The 22,269-nt window shown below is 53.0% G+C and overlaps 1 protein-coding gene across 3 annotated transcripts in view; it reads left to right on the top strand.

The window, feature by feature from the left end:
- The window catches only part of PLXNA2 (plexin A2), a 179,378-nt gene that overhangs the window by 5,414 nt on the left and 151,695 nt on the right, over positions 1 to 22,269 (top strand). For 2 of the 3 annotated variants that reach the window (XM_042799981.1, XM_042799980.1), the window contains exons 2-3: positions 15,492 to 16,747; positions 18,092 to 18,274. In XM_042799981.1, coding sequence (XP_042655915.1) covers positions 15,560 to 16,747; positions 18,092 to 18,274 — 1,371 coding nt within the window. In that variant the 5' untranslated portion in view covers positions 15,492 to 15,559. Of the gene's footprint in view, positions 1 to 1,736; positions 1,804 to 15,491; positions 16,748 to 18,091; positions 18,275 to 22,269 lie in introns of those variants that run through there. The other variant, XM_042799979.1, reaches the window with a different exon arrangement.

Below are 22,269 nucleotides of genomic sequence, written 5' to 3'. Positions count from 1 at the left end.
GCTGCTTCTGTTTGGGTGAAATCGAACTGGGAGGTGGTGATGGGGGGTGGGGGGGGAATGAAAAAGCGAGATAAATGTATCGTATTATGAAAATTTAATCCTGCTTTGCCTGGGCTAAAATTACATTCAGAGCAGGAGATAAAAGGCATCAGAGTCACATTATAAAAAAGTCCAGATCATCTCCAAAGGCAGAGCGATAGCGAGCCTGGGAGAGCCCTGCGAGCCAGGGCCCCGGCTGTGCCAGGGCAGCAGCGAGTGCTGCTCCTCCCCGCCTGCCCCCGGGACCAGTCCTGCCCCTGGGGCTGCGCTGATGGTGCTCCCTGCACTCTTGGTACCACCTCACCATGATTCTTCCAAGAAACAGGTCTGCTAGGGAAATTTTGCTACCCAGCTGATGCATCTCTGCCTTAAGCTCCCCTCACCGTGTGCCTTGTCTCCTGTGGGTTCCTTCAAAACACGGTGTGGAGGGGTAGCCCTGTCGCGTGATGGGCTGGGGATCTCCTGAAGCACGGGAGAGGCTCTCTGCTTTTCAGCAGCCCTGCCTACCCCAGCCATTCCTTCTGGCGGGGCGGATGGCAGCGATGGTGGGAAGAGCTCAGAGCCCCGTCCCCAACCCCGGGCGGTTTTTGGGCTCCGAGGACCCAGGCTCTGGCTCTCTACCCTCGTGTTGTGCTTGGTGTGACAGCAGCTTCCCAGGCAGGAACACCCCTCGCAGCCCTTTTCCTGCTCCAGCACCACTTCCCCACTTGGTAAAAGTGAAAGGTGACGTCTGAGTAAATATTACACTGACCTCTCACCTCGCCGCCTCCCGCTGCCGCTGCTCCTTCCCCGGGGCTCATTAACGGGGCCGCCGGCTGACCCGGGGCCGCGGCGCTGGGGAGGGGGCTCAGAGCCCGGGGGGGGCTCGGCGCTGGAGCACGAGTCCTGCGGCTGGGAGCTGGACGGGAAGGGCAGTCTCCTTCCTGAGCGCGGTAAGTGGGTGTCAGTCCAGGCTTTGCCCGGGCTGGGTGGGGAGTGGGTGCCGGTGCCATGGAACACCGTGCCTGCGCTCGCAGCCTGGCCGCGGCCACTAATGCTGGCGGGAGCAAGGGGAGGCGATGTTTTAGGGTGTTGCTGCTCTGGCAAAAGAACGGTTACGCCAGCAAAAATCTGCGTGAGCAGGAGGCTGTTCAGAGGAGCGGGCGCAGGCTGAGCACGGACCTGGCCTCGGTCTCTCTGCAGTGACTGGGGGGGGGCCGGGAGGGCTCCCCCAGGGCTGGACCATTGGCTCCCGCCTCCCGTGGCCTCAAGTCGGGGTGGCAGTGGGAGTGCTGGGATGTGTGGGGGGAAGCCCTTGGGATGCACAGGCAAATCGTGTTCCATTTTCCCAGTGAGGAGATGGCTGGATGGGAGAGGAATAGTCCTTGGAGAGGCCATTCCCTGCGTGTATCAGGGAAGGTTAAAGGAAACAGCTTATTTTGCTTACAGCTCCTGGCTGGCTCTTAACAGCATTTGAAAAACAGCAGCTTTAATTCCCGCAGCAGCTCGGTGTCAGGCTCCGGAGCCCCGTTTCCCTGTATCGTGTCTCGGGAAGCTGCACGGCACTGGGGAAAACAGGAAACCTCTGGGGCAGCGCTGGGCTCTGCCGCCCGTGACGCGCGCCGGGAAGGAAGCGGATCCACCGTGGCTGGTCCAGGAGCCGCTGTCAGACCCTGACTCAGCGTGGAATAAGTTCCTCGTGTTATTTCCAGGCTCAGCGAGCCTGGGAACAAATGCCTCCCGGAGAGATTTATGTGTCGTTTTTCCTCCGGTTTCATGTCATCGGTAAGAGAGAGCTCGGAGTGATCCCTCGTGCGCGGCGGGGTGTGGTGGAGGAAACTGGGCACCCAGTGAGAGAAGGGCAGAAATCTGGAGGCGTGCAGGGGTTTTCCTCGGTCTTCATGTGCGTCACCACTTTGGTTTGTTAACCCGGGACCGAGCTTCCAAAAAGTGAGTTTGAGCTCTAAGGTTTTGAGATTAATTATAATACTTAAAATGAGGCTTTGAATTCTTTTTATTTGCTTCTCGGTGGCTGGGCTTTCAGAGTTTGACTTGTCAGGATTTTCTTTATAGCCCAAAGTGGCCGTTTTCCCCCCAGAAGCGGGAAGGTGAGGTTCTGGGAATGGGCTGTTGGAAAAGCAGGTGCTGTGTGTGTGTGGGTAGCAGGGTTGAAACCTCCCCAGTCATGTTACTCAAATGGGCCATTTCCCATTTCTTTGAGAACGTTACAAAAGCAGCAGGAGTGTGGCAGACCACAGCGGGCTGGTTGCTTGCCCAGGTAGCCAAATATGAGGGTTTCACATGTAGCCAGTTCATGTGAAGAGCTTTGTTCCCGGTGGCTGGGTAGATTTATTGATGTCAAAGCAGAGAAATGGTAAGTTGGCTGCTTAACAGGGATGTTACAGTTCAACTCCATAAAACACACAGGCTGTCTCCTTTACTCATTCATTTGCCAAGTCCCCAAAAAGTCACAGTGACAGGAGCAGAGGATGGAGCACTGCCCTTATGATCATATTTCCTGCCTTTGCTGGTTTATGTCACAGCCTGTAATGTTATTTAAACAAACAAAAAAAAAAAGCGCCTGTGAATTTCCTTTTCATTTTTAATGGAAGTGCGAAGAGGTGGGGTGGGGAGGAAAAGGGAGCATGCCTGTAGGTTTCCTAACTTGCAAAATCATTCTTCTGCGGCATCTTTGGCACCTCGCGGGTTTTGAATCTGCACTGAAGTTGAAACACGGGAGCTCCTGCCCTCCTGGGTGTCGAGAGGGGCCAAGCGTGGCTGGGGTGGAGCCGCTCGGGCTGTGGTGTAGGAGCACGGGGAGGTCCCAGCAGCAGCCCCCCAGCTCGGAGGGTCGCTCTTGCTGGTCATTCCGTGTGGTTCGGGGGGGCAGCTGGGTGTGACCCCGCTTTCCCAGCAGCTCGGTCACCCTGGCTTTGCCGCGGGGTGCCTGGGTGGGTGCACGTTCCCCCGGGCGCGGGGGAGCGCTGGTTTGTCACCGTGCCCGGGTACAACCCGCACCTGTACGTGCCTGGTCCCCAGATGTTTCCTCTGCTGTTTTCATTTTATTAAGAGTCAGTGCTGAGGGTAGGGCACAAGAACAAAGATGCCTAAACCCCCTCGCTCAGCCGTTGACTCTGGGAGAGGTAGGGCAGCCAGAAAACCATGACTGCTTGCCATGGCCAGACTGCTGGGGGAGGGCTGGGGCTTTTTCAGGGTTTTTCTGAGTCTGCTTGTTGTTGTATACTGAGTGCTTTCCAAAGATGCTGCTGATGTACTCACAGGGGCGAAAAGCTCTTCGCAAAATCTGGAGAAAGCCAATTGGGAGTAAGAGCTTCTCAAAGTCCACCTGGGAATGAGAAATGCTCCTGTGTTTGCCCTGAACCTTCTAAAAATTCTGACCTTTGATGTCTGCCCCTCTGCATTTCCAAATCAATTTAACATTACAGAGGCATCATCCGCTGCGTTACAGAAGCTGGAAGGGCTGGATGAAAAACATCCACAGTAAGTAATCTATTTGGCTGAGAGATGATGCAGCAGCAAAAGGTTCACTGCAGGCTATTTCTCTCCTAGTTGTTATAAAGTTTTCTCTGCAGTTTGCAAGGAGTTAATTGCAGCGGCAGTGATGAGCCCTTCCCTGATCGGTGGCCTGTGGTGTGTTGGCAGATGAGGAGCCTTATGGAGCAGGAATTGTGTTAAAGGCCCATTTGGTGGTAACAGGTTTAGACTCTCTTTAAAATCTCATAGCAACCAAGGAGCATGGGCAAGCACTCCAGAGTTTGCTGGAAGAAAGAGGCAAGAGCCCCTTTGCTTGTCCACCGGGATATAATAAGGTGCTGGTACAAGTGCTTGCGTGACTTGGCTTTTCAAGGCATAAATTGTGTGACGGGGCAAATCTGTTCCGTCGGTTCCACCAAATAAATTTTCTGACTCGGAGGTGGCTACAACTTGTCTTGGGCTGAGCTGGGAGGTGCTAGAACAAATTCTCAGAAAGAAACAAAAGCAGAGGCTCTTTTAAGGACTTCCAAGGATGTTGTATAACTTGTTTAAAAAAATAAGCCCTGCCCAGGGTACTGGGTCATTGGGAGGCTTAACCTCAGGAGTGACAAGTTGGGTGGGTTTGGACTGACTTTGCAGTTGGAGTTTTTCACTGCTGAGTGTGAATTCAGCAATCTGTTTTTTTTTAACCATTAACTTCCTTGCAGACGTTTACAAAATGAGCTGTATGTCAGTCCTACTCTTGATACAAGATCTAATTTACTTTTAAGTAAAGTTACGGTCTCCCTGGGTGCGAGTCCAGCAGCTTGCCTTCCCTGCCAGTGCCTGCTCTCACACAGTTCTTTGTGAGCTGCAGAAACCTATTGAAAACCAAACAATTTTTTGGCTTAATTTCCTTCTCCTCCCAAGATTTTAAAAAAGAGTGGTTTTCCCACAAACAGTGCAAATTTTAACATTGACTTATTTTTTCATCCTTGACAATTTCTGTTACGTTCTCTGCAAATTTCCATTGTAAACATGACACGTTGGCAGATTATCTGCTTTAGCCATCTTGTTACTGAAGAGGATATAATATTCATTTCCTTGTTGTTTAGTTTTTCTCATGTATGTGGGATCATTTGGTTAGCGAAGTTATGAATCTTAATGTAAGTCAGTTGGGCTTTGCTTCTGGCATCTAAAAAGACAATAGAAGCAGCACTGAAGTGATCCTAGAAAATGCACCAGTCTTCCTCAGAGCTGCACGGAAACTCAAATTTGGGAGTTTCTTTTTGACCAGGTGTCTCAACCCTGTCATTTCAGTGGAAGTTCTGCAGTTTTCAGGCCACGGATAGCTCAAATCGTTGAGTTTTGTCTTTGAGCCCGGTAGAAATGTTTTGTGTATCGGCAAGACCAATTTGTGGTTGTAATGGAGACACTTTTCAAATCGAACCAGCTGGAGGTGTTCTTACAGCCTGCGCTGGCTCTCACAGGTTGTTTTGCCTCACGGTGTTTTGTAGATCAAACTCCTCTGCAGCTGCAGGCTTCCTTCGGTCTGCCCAAGCGTCGGTGAAGTCCCGCAGCAAATTCAGCTGTAGCTTCTCTCCCTTCTAAATCCTCCCTATGTTTTCTGGCACCCGGGCAACTGCGTTATCAGTTCGTAACCCCTCAGCCCCAGGGGTGAGGAGGTGGTGGTGGTCTGCGTGGGTCACCAGTGCCAGCCCACCCGTGGGCTTCTGCAGTGCCCAGCGCTGCCCCGGGAGGTGGGAGCGGCAGGGATGGGACTGCTGCGGTGCTCGGGTGGGACTGGGGCCAGGGCGAGACGGCTTCCAGGGAGGAGTGTTGAATTAAAGGGTGTGCGAGGAGCTCTCCAAGCAGGCCGGCTTGCTGCATTCCTGTGAAATATGGCCTTACAAGTCCTTGAAGGATTTATTGTTTTCCGGGCACTGCTGGATCCAGTCCGATAGGCTGGATATAGGAAGGAAATGACTCAGTTGCTCTACAGACAAGTGCAGCTTTGAAATTCAAAGAGGCAGGAGACAGCTGAGAGGCTCCAACTCATTCCCATCGGGAGCCGGGTCCCCGCGTGTCTGTTATTCTTTGTGCACAGCACTTGGGGGGTTGCAGCCGGGACGGGGCAGCGGCTGGGGAGGGAGGAGGCTCGGCTGGGCACCGGCCACGCTGCGAACCGGCCGATGCCTCAGACCCCTCCGGTGCGAGGATGCTACGGGAGAGAGGGTGATGGAAAGTGGAGCTGGGGGCCCGCGGGGTGGTGGGAGCAGCCCCGTGGGGCAGAGCCTGCAGCAGCGTGGCAGCTTTCAGGTCTTCGAAGGCATGTTTGCCACCCACAGCAGGGTGCCGAAGCGCAGTGACCCCCCCCCTGCAGATGAGCCGTGTGAGGAGTTTGGGTGCTCCAGCTCCCTTCTGTCCTGTCCTTTCACCCGTGTTGTCTGGAGCTGGCCCCCGGCGTTTGCGCTCTGGTCTGAGCTGTACGGGGATTTGTATAGCTAATGGGTTTGCAAGACAAGCTCAGGCTTTTGGGACCTCCTGTCCATCAAGGTGTCAAGTCCCTCTTTAGCTTCGTGCTGTAACTTCTGGCTGGTGTCAGATGTGGGCATAAGCTTTCTCCATCCTGTTATCAGCTTGGTTGGAGAGAGAGAAATTTCTAAACGACAGAAAGATCCTTAGCAAAGAAACAAGAGTTAGTGTTAAAAATAAAGAAAACAAGACAGCTTGTTTCATCTAAACAGAAGGGTTATTAAACAGGCTTGAATTAATCAGTGATCTGCCAGAGCTCTGAAATTGAAAAGCAGGGCGGAGGAGCATGGAGCAGAGCAGTGGGAAGAAGCCACTTTCTTGAGTAGACATAGAGGCCCAAATGCTGTAGGAGAGGAGATGATGTTCAGCTGAGGGTGGGGTGGAGGTGAGATGGCTCCAGGCTTTGGGGTCCTTGGCTGGCCCTCAGAACACAAGGCTGGGGGCCCCCCAGGAGCTGATGCACAAGACCCCCGGGATCCTGCCAGTGACCAGCCGCTGTCTGCGATCTCCGTGATGGTCGCTGCTTGTCGTGCTGGGTGAAGCGGGCTGGGCAGGGAGTGAAGATGCTTTACATTTCCCAGAGTTCGGGCACCTTGAAACACTTTAAAAAAACTGCATCAAGCACCCCAGAGATGCACATAAAAGGGCAGGCAACCCTGTGTAAAGAGGCTTCGAGAGGTAAAGGCACTTCTTTCGTGTTGCTGATAAAGCTGGCGTTGATTGCTGTTCATAGCACATACTTCCACTAAGACAGGCCTGACGAGGGCTGGTTAATGGTCCCTGAAGGGTTCTTCAGTGCTGTGTGGCTCTCTCCTGCATCAACCTGTCTGCTTCAGTTTTGTGGTTAATTTAAAGGCTTTTGCAGTTGTGTTCCACCTTTCCAAATCCTTGTGATCCCACGCTGGTACCTGGATAATAATTTCTTCCACTTCTGCGGTGGGAATGCCAGCCCTGTGACTGGCAGCTGAACCCTGGAGCGAAGCAGTGAGCTGCTGGTGCTGGTCCTGGTGATGAACCTCTCCCGTGGCGTTCCTCCCCTTCTCATCCCGACAGCTCCTGCCCCGGTTTGGTGCCGTAGCTCCCCTGCCCTCCCGCTGCGATGGGGCCCGGCGCAGTGATGGACAGCACAGTGGCCTGCGGCTGCGGAGGCTTGATCTGGCGGTTGTTGCTCATAATCAGAAAGGATAATTCCGTTGTGGGGTGGCGTGGAGCATCGTAACCAGTGAACACCTCTGGAATGGGGAAACCGGCCTGAATGTGCACACAGGCAGTGGTGTGCTCTTAATAATTTCAGTGCTGCTGGCTGGGTGAAATCTATAGCTGCACAGTTGGGGATTCAGCATCTCAGAACCTAACTTTAACAAATGTACAATTTCCTGGTTTACTTAGGTAACAGCACTGTGGCTACTGTGTAAATACATCTGGCTGCCGTAGGGAGTGTTGGGGATAACGAACACCACTCGCTGTACAGGGCTGGCACAGCCAAAGGATTTCTGTTTCAGGATTTCTGTTTAATGGAGTGGCTGGGGACCCATTTAATTTGAAGCTGGGGTTCTTCACTTGCCTGTGGTGCACTTGGACTGAGGCCAGGAGAAGCTGCTGCTTATTTTTCTCCTCCAGTTCGGTGGCCGCTCTGTGATCTTCCCTCGTGCTGCACTGTAATATTCTCTTGTAATAACCTGCAGCTGGATGTCACCTGGGGAGGGAGTGCTGGGCTGAGGCTCAGGAGATAAAACTCCTAGCTTTGCCACTGGGACCTTTTGGCTAGCCTTGGGCAAATCATTTAATCGTTTAATCTGCTTGCACCTAAGGTCACCATCCATTACATTCTATTTTGTAGGGAATGAAGTCCATGAATAATCAAACAATGTTCAGGTGCACCAGTGAGGAGTGGATAAACCTCAGTTCATCAGGACTCGGGTAGGAAACTAGAAAGAGCAGTTTCTAAGGGACATGGTGACCTAGATTGCCTGGAGGGGTTGTGGACTCTGTTCTGGAGGTCCTTGAGGACAATTTAGAGAAACATCTCTTGAATGATGATTATAGCTGGTCCTTGCATCAGGAGACTGGTTTAGAGAATCACAGCTTTCTGGGCACAGACTTTTATGATTTCGTGTTACCCAAAGCCAGTGACCTGTTTACACAGGTTTGGATGAAGCTGAGATTTCCCCAAATTTAAATAAACCAGCTATGAAACTTCAGCGTTAATTTTTCCCTTTGTGTCATACTTGAAGGCAAGCAGGAAAATAAGGGTCTGCTCTACTCTGTGCTCCAGTGCATAGTGGTGTCACCAGCCTTGGGTCTGTCCTCAGGGACTGCATGGTGAATAAAGTCTTCTTTTCTCAGCACCTCTCTTGATGCAAGGCAATTTATAAGCTATTTCACAGCAGTATACTTGAAGCTCAATAGCTGCCAGCTGTGGTTTCTCAGATAGCAGGTGTCAAGTATCAGCACATGGAAAGAAAAAGGTGTCTAATTTCTGCCACCTAGGTGTCCTAGATTGATTATGAATTTTTCTGGATGTCTTCTGGGGTTGATGGGTTAAACGTCTCCAGCTGCAATGCACAGCTGGGTGTAAGCCACGCTGGAGCCACAGCTGCCGTCCTGCTTTGGATTTGCCAGAGGAGCCAGTGCTCCCCTGGTGATGGTGATGATTTTGTCAGTGTTAAAGAAATGCTTCTTGCTGTGTCGCAGGGATGTGTCAGCATCCTTGGGGGTCAGAGGTAGCTGTGCCTGTGTTTGCTTGTCACTGCTCTCAGAGGAGAGTAGCCCTGCTCTGCTGAACGATCCCTGATCAGAGGGTTTATGAACAGAGGCGCAGCAAGAAGCGCTAAAGCGCTCCCTTACACGTACTTTACTACAGCAGTTTATGCCTGGTAACTCTTGTTTGAGTTTTTCATCGACTGAACATCCAAGTGCCTCATATATGAAATGTGTCCCCGTTTCACAGATGGAACAACTGAGGCTGAGTAACATGACCTGTCCAGGTCTGTTCAGCAAGTCAGGGACAAAGCCAGGGGTAATGTTGGGTCGGGTCAGGCTGCTGCGCCGGGCTCTCCAAAATGCAGTTGCAAGGACGGGGCCTCCAGCAGGTCTCTCCCTGGGATTTTCTGTTTCTTTTTACCCCAGACCTGTTGAGATGTGTGTGCTCAAGAGGGAGATGGAGGGGAGAGGTGGCTTATCCGGTATGCATTGTATAAACAATATCTGAAGTCTGGACAATATGAACAAATTTTGTGCATAATTCATGCAATCGTGTTTGTTATCAGGGAAATGCCTTTTCATGGCTGGGTTTCATTCTTCCCCTCCTCTTCCTTGTCCCAGGGCTGGAGGAAGCAATAATCACAATACTGTATTTTGCCCTCTTAACTCTTTCTCAGAAAGCTGACAAGCCTGTGAAATACCATCCCTGTGAATAAGCAGCTCCGGGGAAGCGGGCCTGTGGCTCCCGGCACGGTTCCTGCCTGCGGAGCGAGGCACGGGCGCTGCCGAGGGGCAGCCAGGCAGACGGGTGAGGCAAAAAGGTGGTTTTCAGCCTGAAACCCAAAGGGTTCAGCCTTGCAGCTTTAGGAAGGGCTTTGGTATTCATTATCCCTGTGGTTCAGTAACCTCTGCAGAAACCTAGGACCTCCTTGGTGATTTACGATTTGCTCTACTGTTGTTAGTCTAAATATTCTAAAAAACAAACAAAGAAAAACAAAGAAAAGGTGCTAGGAGCCCTCCTCATTGCTTTGTATTGCAAAACTGCAATTACTTCCCATCAAGCTGCTGGTAACTTCAGCTGGTGTCAAACTGGAGCTGTTGCACGTTGCTGCGGTGGGCGAGGGGCTCCCCGCAGCCCAGCTCCGGGACGGCCGGGAGAATCCCCTGCTCGGGGCTCAAACGTGCCAAGGCTTCTCTTGCTGGAGAAAGAGGCGAAGACGCTGAGAGCGGGGAAGGGATTTGTGTGAGCGGGTGGGCAGGTTTCTGCTGGGCGAGGGGGGATTCGGCGGCGCGGGGCTCCTCTGGCTGCGGTGGCCGAGGAGGCAGGACTGAGACCCAGACCTGTGATCTGCGCTGGAAACATCCCAGAGCTCAGAGATGCTTCGATCAGACGGTTTGGCCCAGAGCTTTTGTCTAATTAAAACAAAACCAAACCCTATTAATTATTGTAAGGTCTTCCTCCATAGCTGACAAATGTGTCCTGAATATCATTTCTTCGGGGGGGATAAATCACGATGGCAGCTTTAATGGTTGGAAAGGTTTCACAGAAGAATTCCCAATGGGCTCCGGGAGATGCAGAACCAGCACACGTGTTCTTGCTTGCTACAAAGAAGTGGCCAAACTCTCAGCTTTTTTCCCCTCATTCCAGTTGGCAGATACGATATGGAGCCAATGCAAAGAGAAAGAGTCAAGGTGCAAGGGTGAGGTTGTTCCAAATGGTTTGTTCTTGTATTTTAGTTTATACAGTGTAGCTTGCCCTTTTGGTGACCCTTTCGATAATTCTGGGGGATTTCTGACAGCCCGGTGACCTGCAGGGGAGGTCAGCAGCGCGAGCCAGCCGGTCTCCCTGCTCCCGGCCTCGCAGCAATGAATCTTATTTGACTATAAAAAGGAAAAAGGGCAGAATCCACCTCCAGCTTAGAAAAAGCCATCACGGGCCCGCCGTCGCCCGCCCCGCAAGCTCAGTCATTTCTCGGGAGGCTTCATCCCGCGAGGCAACTCCCCCCAAACCCACGTGGCCTTTAGGAGAAAAACCGTAGTGGGGTTTTATCGCCCACTTGGCTCCGGCTTTGGGGGGGGGTGGTGGGGGCCCCCCGGTGACCGCCGGGCCGGGAGCGGTGCAGGGGCAGCCCCGGGGCCGGCACCTGGCGCTGGGATGCTGCTGGGCAGGGGGAGGTGAGGGTGCTGGGGTCGGCGCGTTTGCGGTGTCTCGGCGGTGCCGGGGCTGCGGGAGCCGCCGCCGGAGCGGGTGGAACGTGCCGGGACGCGGGACCCGGCGAGGGGCAGAGCGGTGCCGGCGTGGGGCTGGCGGTGAACCGCTGCGCGCGAGACCAACCCTGCCCCAGAAGAGCAGACACCGTCAGCAGCTGCACTGCTGACATCAAAATTGTTCCTTTGATCTGTCATTTTCCACAGGAGGTTCTCCTTTTGGTTCTGCTTTCATTTTCCTTTTTCACTTTTTTTTTTTTTTTTTTTTTTTTTTGTGTGTGTGTGTGTGCATAAAATACCAGTAATGACAAGCTGTGGTGCCCATGAGTGAGTGACAGCTGAAATAAGAGAAATGACTAATCGGGCCTCCTGAAGCCTGGTTGCATGGAGATTAAATGAGCCCTTTTTTCTTCCCCCCCCTCAATGAGAATCATGGGCATTTGAATAATAATATTATAGTCTCCATTAGGATGACAGTGGGGGGAAAAAAATCGGCTCAGACCTGTGATTATTCCTTCAATCTAATAATTATTTAAATACCAGATAACTCCTTTCAGCCTAATTGAGGCCTTTCAGCTGCTTGGGTTTATATTGTGTCCCTGAATTTACTCTCTCTTTCACCTTGCGTTACTAATAGCTTCAGATTGCTTTTAAGGCCATATTTTAAACTCGATTCCAGAAAAAAAAAAAAAGAGGAAAAATTAATGGTCAAATGGTATTAAGGATCAAAGTTAAAATTGACCACTCTCCCGTTTCCCTGGTGTTTAACTCCCCAGCCGTACTCAGCCATCCCCACACTCCTCTCTAGGGCCTGCAGCGGATTTCTGTTGGTGTTTAATACCTGTACCACTGAACACTGCTTAATCCCTGTCCTGCACCCACATGTTCCCCCTGGCCCCGGGGCAGTGGGGACCCGGCAGGAGCTGCTCCCGCGGGGCTGCCAGGGACCCGGGGATGGATCCTCGGCCCTTGGCTCGTTTCGGGTAGGATGTCAGTTCACAGCCATGCTCTGTCATCTTCAGATAATGTTTGAAAGCGCAGATTCTTCATCCTGGATGATCTCTCTTGCCTTTGGCAGTGACTGTTCACAAATACTCTGCAAAACCTTCGCAGTGAGGCACTGCATAGAAGTTGGGCTTCAGCTGACAGCTCTGCTGCACAACAGCTCCAGATTGGCTCTGGCTTTTGTGCTCTCTCTGAATGAAAACATTGCTGGAAATGATATAAACCCACTGTAGTCTAAGTGAGAGCTTCTGTTGTCCCATGCGTATACATGTATATGAAATTTAATTATGTAAATTTATTAATTTCTAGCTTACACTGTTCTTTTCTCACTTTGCAATAGAGGAACTTTTTAAAAATCGAAAAGCCGCTGAGCAGGAAATCTGTTGTGTGCTGAGTTTTACAGCAGCATCTCCCTGTTCTCCGCAGCTTCACTTTCTGGATTTCCTTTGAACCAGAGCCCTCTGCCCCAAAAGCATTTCCTCTTCTCTGGGAATGAGAAGCTGAGGTAGGCTTTATTTTTAGGCTCCTTCCTTGGCCTTGGAGGAAAGCCCGTTTGTGCTGCCCAGGGCAGGGCCTGTTTCTCTGCACCCTTCTGTGCTGCAGCCGCCACCTCCGTGCCCTCCCCAAGGCAAGGGGAGCTGGGGTGCCACGTCGGAGCCCTTGCTGGGGACACCGGGGTGCTCGAGGCTTCTCCAGCGTGGAGCTGGCGATGCTCTGCCGCTGACTTGGCCGCTCCGTGGGACTCCCATACCTGCAGCTATCGTACCAGCTTTTGTGGGCTCCTCTGGAGCCTTTCCACGGAGCGGGGTTCCCTGGGTGCTGACAGGAAGGCACCACGCTGCTGGCTGGCATCTCCCTGCCAGTGACACACGTGGCCTTCTCGGTGGCTCGGGCTGCACGGCCAAGTTATCCGAGAGCAAAGCTGCCCCGAGCCCCCGGCGCCCGTGATCAGGTCGTCGGTGCCCACCGTGGGTCACCAACAGCCCTCGTGTGGGTGGGCAGCACGGAGAGCCTTCCTCTGTGGTGATCCCCAGGAAGCAGCTTGATTTGTTGCCTTTTTGAAAGGTTCTGGGTTCAGAGAGTAGTTTCGGGACGTTCACTCGGAAATTTAATGAGAAGAGCCAGGGAGGTCACCCCGGTGCTGTTGTGGCATGTTCGGGGCCGCAGAGCGGGCAGCTGCTTTCTGCCACAATCATCCAAACAATAATAAGAATGCAGCAGCGCCTGTGTCCTCGCTGGGAGAGAAACTGCTTCAGCCAAAGGTGGAAATTAAGAGACTGGAAATAAGAAGCAAGCAGCTGAGGAAATGTATCCCTGAGCAGAATGAGAAACCCATTACTGCTCTTTCTCCTGTCTTGTCAGTGACACCGAGACGTGCAGCCCAGGGACAGAGCTCCTTTGTCACCTTTCAGAAACACCCGTCTCTGGCTCCCGGCGTTAACAAGCCTAAAGAGCGGCCATTCGGTGACACTCGCTTATGAGCTCAGTGTAGGTTTTCAGCAGCGTGAATTATTTTAAATACCAAAACTGAGATCAGCATCAATCAAAGCGGTGGCTGCCCGCAGGTGAGGACAGCTGAGCGTGGGCTGTGCTGGGGAACAGCTCCCTGCATTTGCACGCAGGCCAGGGGACGGGAGTCGAATCTGCCGAGAGTGCGAGCTTCTCCCCGGTCCGTGTGCTTGGGGCTTGCGTGGCCGTGGCGGGGGGCGATGGGGCTTCGGTACAGAGGAGGGAGGGGGAATGGTGGCTCGTCCTCGGCCTCTTCCCAGGGCTGGTGCGACCCTGTGGTGCTGAGAAGTGGTGGAGAACATCTTCCCAAGGCAGGCTGAAATGGTTCCTCTGATCGTCCAGCCTGGAGCATGTGAGGAATGCGTAATTTGGGATAAAGGAGAACTTTGCAATGATTTTCTGAGTCCAGGCGGCCAGACAGATCTGTGGTGATGTGCAAGGCTGAGGTCAAGCCAGGAGCAAAAGTCACGGTCAGGTCTGGAGGTGATAACAAGGATGAGGCACAATCCAGTGACCTCTGGGCATGTCTGTGGTGACAAAGGAGGTGCAGAGCCCCGATGCTTTCCGGGCCCTTACATGGTGCCTGCCTCGGAGTGCTGTTCTGCTGAGCTGGGTGCTTGGCTGGCATCGCTTCCAGCTGCTCTGTGGGAGCCCGAGGTGGTGCTGGACGTCCAGGGCTGAGGTGGGAACCAAGCCGATACCTCCTGTGTAAGCTGGACCCGCCCTTAGATGAGACAGACATAGAAATGCATGGATTTGGATTGTCTTTATTGTTCATATTTTTGCTAGGACAGCCTGCCGCTTTATCAGAGGCACGAGGTGATGAGGTGGAGCAGGCAGAGAGGTTTATAAAGTTCCTTTTTCAATAACTACCGTGTCTGTCTGCGTGTGTGTGCTGTCCAGAAGGGTGGATGGAGAGCTCTGATGTAAACATGCCTCACGCAGCCGGAGCCTCTCCGAGGCGAGCACCTGCTTCCTAAGGAAATTCCAGCCTGGTGATTCCTAATTCAGCCTGACAGTCACCTACATCGAGGAGGGGGCTGGGGGTCAGCCGGGTTCCAGCCATCCCTTGGGCCCAAAGGAGGTCTAGGTGCTTTGGGAGCACCCACAAAAGCAAAACAAACAACAGACAACAACCAAACCTGCCTTCCATGTCTCGTTTTTGCATAGATTTTGGCCAGAGGTCTCCAGCTTGAGTCTTGCCTTGCCTTGTCAGTCAAAGGAGACTCTACTTCTGCCTGTTACCCAGAGCGCTATCGGGAAGGCCATGCGTGGCATCGGGTCTTCTGGACCCAACATCCAAGCTGTTGCTCTGTGTAGGTTTTAATCAGCACCTGCGAGCTTTGTTAGAGCAGGAATCTTGTCCAAGGCTCCCAGATTGGTAGTTTCTCCCCTGCACAGGGTGCTGCTGGCAGTGTCTGGTTGCCGGTTTAACCATATGTGCACCCCCCAGCAGCTGCTTTTCAGCAGTAAAGGACCTTGTGAAGGTGGGGAGCAGCTTCTGCCTGAAAAGCACCCGCTGCACCTCTGGCTCTGGAGAGGGGTGGATAGGGGAGATGCTGGAGGCTTTAGTGTGTATATGCTCAATGAACTTGCCTGCATGAGACTTCTTCCTCAGGTTTCCAAATTAAATCGTGGAGGACTTAAAGGTAGAAAACACCTCTTATTTCCTCTGTTGCTTCCAACAACATACCCTGCAGGAGACATCCTTTTAGCCAAGATTGTAGATTGATGGTTGGGTGTGGGAGCTGCAGGCTTTGTCTTTGGGCTGAAGCTGATTATCCCCTCCTATGGCTGAGCAGAGGATGTTATAAACAGCTAAACCACATAACAAATTAATACGCAGAGGCTGAACCAAGTGGCAAAACATCAAGCCTGAACTGTTTACCAATAAGTTAGGAGACCCGCTTAATTCTTGTTGGGCTTAGAGACGTCCTCACTTTATCTCAAGGACTGTGTAATTCAGCCTCCTTTGAATTTTATCTGCAGGGCACACTGGATCTAATCCTTTGCTCTCTGTGTTTCTTTTCTTTCCCCAGAACCATGTGAGGGACCTTGCTGGTGCACAGGACACGCGCGGGGAACACAAAAGTTTGCCTTTCCCAGGATGGATCAGAGGAAGAACTGGCCTCGGGTACCGGACTCCGATGGCTGGTCAGTGGCTTTGCTCTGTCTCTTCCTGGCATCGCTCTCCCGAAACGTGTCCAGCAATGCCTTGTTCAGCACTTTCCACTCTGAGAACCGGGAGTGGACGTTCAACCACCTGACTGTCCACCGAGGCACCGGAGCAGTCTATGTTGGAGCTATCAACAGGGTTTACAAGCTTTCGGGTAACCTGACCATTTTGGTGGCTCATAAAACTGGTCCCGAGGAGGACAATAAATCCTGCTACCCACCCCTCATCGTCCAGCCATGCAGCGAAATCCTCACCCTCACCAACAATGTCAACAAGCTGCTGATCATAGACTACTCTGAGAACCGGCTGCTGGCTTGTGGCAGCCTCTACCAGGGGGTCTGCAAGCTGCTGCGCCTGGATGACCTCTTCATCTTGGTAGAGCCCTCGCACAAAAAGGAGCACTACCTGTCCAGCGTCAATAAGACGGGCACGATGTATGGTGTGATCGTGCGCTCGGAAGGTGAGGATGGGAAGCTCTTCATTGGCACGGCGGTGGATGGCAAGCAGGATTATTTCCCCACCCTCTCCAGCCGCAAACTTCCCCGGGATCCAGAGTCATCAGCAATGTTGGATTACGAGCTCCACAGTGACTTTGTCTCATCCCTCATCAAAATCCCCTCGGACACCTTGGCCCTTGTTTCGCACTTTGACATCTTCTACATCTATGGTTTTGCGAGTGGCAACTTCGTCTATTTTTTGACTGTCCAGCCAGAGACCCCAGAGGGTGTCTCCATCAACTCCGCCAGCGATCTCTTTTACACCTCCCGCATCGTCCGTCTCTGCAAGGATGACCCCAAGTTCCACTCCTACGTCTCTCTGCCCTTCGGCTGCGTCAAGGGGGACACGGAGTACCGCCTCCTGCAAGCAGCGTACCTCTCCAAGCCAGGAGATGTGCTGGCCAAGTCCCTCAACATCACAGCCCAGGAGGATGTCCTCTTTGCCATTTTCTCCAAGGGACAGAAGCAGTACCATCAGCCACCCGACGACTCCGCGCTCTGTGTCTTCCCGATTCGCACCGTCAACGCTCAGATCAAGGACCGCCTGCAGTCCTGCTACCAGGGGGAAGGCAACCTGGAGCTCAACTGGCTGCTGGGGAAAGACGTCCAGTGCACCAAAGCGGTAAGGGTGCTCTGGCTGTTGGCTGCCGTAGCCCCTGAGGACCGGTACCAACGCCTGACCCTATGGAACACGAGCTTGCAGAATAGGATCAATCTTTCTGTGCCTCGGTTTCCCTGAACACGGACCAGACATGGTCGTCCCTTTCCCTTTCAATCCATGGTCTGATCAGGTAGTTGGCGATGACAGCAGAAGGAGGGGGTAGCGTTAAGGCAGATGAGTAAAGGTGTGCAGCTTGATGAAGAGTTTGCTGTTGCCAACCTGGGGCTCTGGAAGCCGGAGGAAGGCTCTCACCCTTCCCTGAGCAGGGTGGTGGTATCAGTGAACTAACAAGATAAATACAAATGACAGTTGTGTCTCTTGTATTTTTTTATTTAGCTGATTTCTTTAATCTTGATTCACATGCAGATTGTTCCTGGGCTGACTTGAGAATCCCTGGGGCCTTCTTTTGCCAAGCATATTAAGTTTGGCTGCTGGGAAGAGATAAACGTGGGTTAAATGAAATGAAAGGAGGAAGGCGAGGAGAAGCTTGAGTGCTGGCTTGCACAGGGGAGAGTCATCCCATTGCAGTTGCAACTAGATGTGTCTGAGCATTTGGTAGTTAATGTCCCTTGTGGAAAATAAGTGGATTGCAGTCAGCATGATGGCGAGCAGCCACCCATGTCACCACCCTGCCGCCAGTGCCACGTAGGAATTTGCTCGAGCAGTCTCAGCTGATATGGTGTAACAGTACTTACCTGTCGGCAGAACGATTTTCCTTTACTCGTGGGAAGTGGTGTTCCAGGGAGAAGATGGCATTTCTATCCCCCGTGTTGTAGGAAGGAAACCGAGGCACAGCAAGGTGGCTCGCAGGAGGGTGGTGGAAGGAGCAAGAGTGCATCTTCCTGCTTAGCACTTTGATGTTTTATGTTGCCAGAGCCTGTTCCCTGTGCGATCACCCACCTTTCCAGGCAGACAGCCTGGCGCTTTCCACCAGCCCCCATGTTCCTGTGGGGAAGGTTTAACTCTGCCCCGGAGCTGGGCTGTTTGTGCTGGAGGGAGGTGGCTGCTCCCCACAGGAATGGGCAGGAGCATCCTCTCCCCTCTCGCTGCGTGGGATCAGCCGTGCCCGGCTGGTGCCTGACCCCAGCCTGTCCCCCTCCGTGCACAGCAGTGCCGGCACCTCTGCGAGCCGGCAGCCGCAGGGCTTGTGTGGCCTTCAAGGGTCCCTGGGCCAGGGGGGTGGCGTGTGGGTGGCCCCCACCCCGCTGTCAGCACCGCCGGCTCCCTCTGTGTGAGCCCAAGGGTGGGAGGGCTGCCCCGTGCTCTGCGTTTCACTCACGGCTGCCCCAAACCTCGTCTTTCCAGCCAGTGCCCATCGATGACAATTTCTGCGGGCTGGACATCAACCAGCCCCTGGGAGGCTCGACACCGGTGGACGGGGTGACGCTCTTCACCTCGAGCCGGGACCGGATGACTTCTGTTGCTTCCTACGTCTACAACGGCTACAGCGTGGTGTTCGTGGGGACCAAGACTGGCAAGCTGAAGAAGGTAAGCTCATTGCCTTGGCTTCGGAGAGCCAGGATCCATTTTTCATCTCTCTTGGGAGACTGATGCACGTAGCTGCTGCTGTGTCTTACGGATGTTTCCCAGCCTGAAACGGGGAGTCAGTCAGGAGCAAAACCCACAGGATTTGGGTCACAGAGAGCCTTGCACTGGGGAGGGAAAGCTCATCTATCAGCACTGTTAGTACAGCGTGGTGTTGCTCTGGTTTCTTTTGAAGCAGAGAAGTGCCGAGCCCTGGGAAAGGTGCAGCGTGGTCGTGGACAAGGGACCTCAGGAGGCCCCACCATTCCCATTGCTCTGCGGCGTTACAGCTCCAGAGCATCCCCTTGCCTGGGCTGGGGGCACCATCCTGCGCTTCCAGCCAGTGACTTTCTTCAGCAGCAGCACAACAGAGGGCTCAGCACCGTGCCAGCTCTGCCTGCCTGTGTATTACAGCATTACCCTGCTGCTTGTCCTTGTTTTTTGTGTTTTATCATTCAGTGAATCGTTGTGTGTGTGCTTGTGGGGCTGATGCAGAAATTACCAAGGCAATAATGGGCCAGTCTGAATAGAGAGATGTGAGGAGCTGGCTTGTAATTTCTAAGTACAAGTGAACCTCAGCAAGCTGTATCCAAGGCCTCAGGTCTCTCCTCCTTTTTGACACACAGATGGAAATCTTGCAGTAGTTTTGAGTTGCTTCCCAGCAGTCCTCCTGCAACTTCTGTAAAAGGCAGCGAGTTAGAAAGCTTTTGGTGATGGCAAAGTTGCTGATGGTGGCAGGATGTTTGGTCATGGAGAGATAAGAATGGGTTAACTTGGCTGCTTTTGGAAACCAAGCCTCAGGGCTAAGTCCTACTGCTTCTCTCTGCCTCTTACCTCCTGCTCATCCCCTGACAGTTGGGTGATTGATCAGTCCTGGAAGATAACATTCCTCACCTCTGCATCACAAACGCTGGGGCTAGTTGCCCAGGGCAAAGAGGTGCTCCCGCTGGTTTCCTCCCCCAGTGCGGGGAGGTGGGGCAGCCTCTGGTGAGTTTTTAGGATTTTGAAGTCCAACTGGGGTTTCCTCTGCTCTGAATCCTGTAAACTTCCCTTCAGTAAGGGGGGTGCAAAGGCTGGTCAGCCCCGGTCATACATCTGTTGTGTGGTCCTCACTGGTCCTCTCTCAGGAGTTCCATATTTAAAGCGAGTGTGGAAATGGCCTTGGGGTGTGTAAGGAGATGAGATCCTGTACCCCCCCCACACACACCCCTGCCTGTTGGTCTTTAGAGCTGGAGCTGCAGCTGGAAGCCAGCTCATCACTGGGCGCAGAAGTCTGATCCAGCTCCAGCAAAACCAGCCTTAGAGATGCTGCTCTGGAAAGCTGAAATCCTTCAGACTAACCTAAAACATAAATGACAGCATTAGGTGAGCCGGCTAAGCGCAGACCCTGCTGCTTTGTACCAGGGAAAGAGTTAACAAATGTAAATCAACAGCAGGCTGTTAATTTTTTGTGTCCTTAAGCAGCAGGGAATTTCTTCCTCATCTATCCAGGAGGATACAAGGACAGGCAGATACTACACTTGAATGTCTGCATCATTTTAATTACATCAGTTCATTAATATTCATTCAGCACTTTACAAGTGCTGAGTAGTAGTAAATTAGGTGCCTCCCTGGTGCCTCTCCAGTGTCAGTGGGGCAATTTTGAACGTGGGGGGGAGTGGGCTTGTAAGCAGAGCCCCTCTCCTCTCTGGCCGCCCCTCTGCCGTGGCACACGGGGATTTTTCTGGCTAAATGGATGGAAGAGATGCTGGGCTGTGGCGACTGTGGGTGCTGTCAGCTCCTGGCCAGGCCAGCAGCCTGGCACTTGCTGTTGGTAGTGTTTTGGGGCTGGATGGGGAGGTACCTCATTTGGAGGCAGTTAAAGCAAACAGCTTGTGCCTGCACATTAGGTGTTTACTGTCCTGTCTCATGAATTATGTAGGATTACTGAAGCAGCAGTCTCACTTCAGCAAGGTTTAAGTCCTTGTGCTGTTCTACACTGAACACCTTACCTTTTTGATGCAAAGTTAATCTATTCACACCCATCCACTTCAGCTGTCCAGAGGGGGAGGGCTGCAGGAATCCTTCACCGCTTGTTTGAGCCAGTGGTAACCAGGCACTAAGAAAACTGGTTCATCTCTTGAGCAAATTCATTCCAGGCGTTCACTCCAGTCAGCCTTTCATGGCATCTGCCAGGCACCCTTATTTAACATCTATCAGAGTTGTCAGCAGCTGATGGGACCCGTGCCTCCCGTTATCATTAGCTGGAGCCATCACTGTCCCATCCATCCTCCACAGCGTGGGGCTGAGGATGTTGTTCTCTATCTCGCGGTCCTTTCCACACCTTTAGTAAATCTTTCCTCATTTGACATGTGGGATTATCATTTACGCGGCCTAGGAGAGGCCACGTGAAGCGTAGGAAGCAGCTTTGCGTTGAGTTGTGGGGCTCTTGGGAGTCTCACTGCAGAGGAGGCATTGCAGACCTGGTGGGAAGTTAACAGGTTGTCTCCAGTTTTTGTGCGTGTTCCAAGACCAGACATGTCTCCAAGTCAGCAAGTGCTCAGGATGCTCAGGACTGTAAACGTTTCCATATCTCTTCTTCCCCATATGCGAAATGAGGATGGTAAAAATGTACGCACCTCTGTAAGTGCCAGAGATTTATAGATAGACGCCTTATCTCCTCCAGCTCACCACCTTGCATGTCTACCTACACAATTAATGTCTGAAAGCTACGTCACGCCTATTCCCTCTCACAGCCGTTTGATTTACTTTGGAAACAAGCTGGTGGCTCAGTCTGGAGTTTCAAAGACGACACTTTTGTGTAGCTGGAAGAAAGAAGTCAAGGAGCCAGCTCTGAAATCTTTCAAATTTGTCTGTGCTTCCCCCCAGTGAGAATTCATTACTGAAAATGCTGCATTATCTCACTGATGTCCTTTTTCCCATTAGCTATTCACCTAAGTGCCTCGTGCGATGTTCCCTGGGAGAGCGGCGGCTGCTGCTTCAGTCTCTCTCCTCCGAAGGAGCTGCCTGCCAAAAGTCCCCACGCCCCTGCCTGCGCCCTTCGCTTCAGCCCGGTGCTGCCCAGCTCTGCCCCGTTCCCTGTTTCCCGGCACATTTGAAGTCCCTTTCGGCCGCCGGCGCTGGCTGACACGTGAAGGAGGGAGGGAAGGGGTTCTGTGGGAGCACTGGGGCACGGCTGGCAGCTTTCCCAGGCTGAGCTGGGCTCTGCCTGTGCGGGTTTCGGAGCCCCGGCAGGGTCCGGCCGACGTGGGCAGCCGGGGCAGGTCACCGCGGGGTCTGCACAGCCCGGCTCTGATTTCGACGTAGCTGTGCTGCACCGGAGGGGTGTTGGTACTGCTGCTGACAAATAAGTCAAAAATATCGATGAGTCAGTCGACAATGAAGTTGGCATCTTTCCTGCAAGGAACCAGAGCGTTTGTTGGGGTCGGGGTTTGAGTTGTGTGCTTCTGCCTGCCGTGGCTGCCCCGGGCTGGTCAGCTGCTCCTCGTGCAGCTGGTGATACTGGTTTGTGCTTCATCCGGCCTCGGTAACCACTGAAGGGAGAAGGATGAATCGATGGATCTGTTCTCCATTAAAACCTGGTGCTGGAGGAGGAGTTTTCTTGCATAGCACCCTTTGGGCCAGCCCGGTGCCTCTCAGGGTGAGCTGCCTGCCCGTGGGGCATGCCTTGGGGTGGGGGGACCTGGCAGTGTGCTGAGGCATGCCCTGTACGAAATGGCAGCACCCCCCGCAATGCCCCCGGCAGCCCGCAGGTTTGGAGAACGACTCAGGAGTCTTCTCTAAGTGGGTGAAAAGCAAAGGTGCTGGTGACGCTGTGACCTGTCGGATGAAGCCCAGGTACGTGGGCTGCAGTTCTCCCTGCAGCTTGGTGGTCCAGCTCTCCTGCCAAAGCGTCTCAGCGTCGTGGCTGGGGGAGCAAGGGGGGAAGGGGGGTCACGTTAGAGACGTAGTCATTCAGA

This window comes from Tyto alba, unplaced genomic scaffold (assembly GCF_018691265.1).
Source record: "Tyto alba isolate M040663 unplaced genomic scaffold, T.alba_DEE_v4.0 Super-Scaffold_30, whole genome shotgun sequence".
NCBI classification, from domain to species: Eukaryota; Metazoa; Chordata; class Aves; order Strigiformes; family Tytonidae; genus Tyto; species Tyto alba.
The sequence above is the reverse complement of the archived record's forward strand: the minus strand, read 5'-3'. Positions and strand labels throughout refer to the sequence as shown.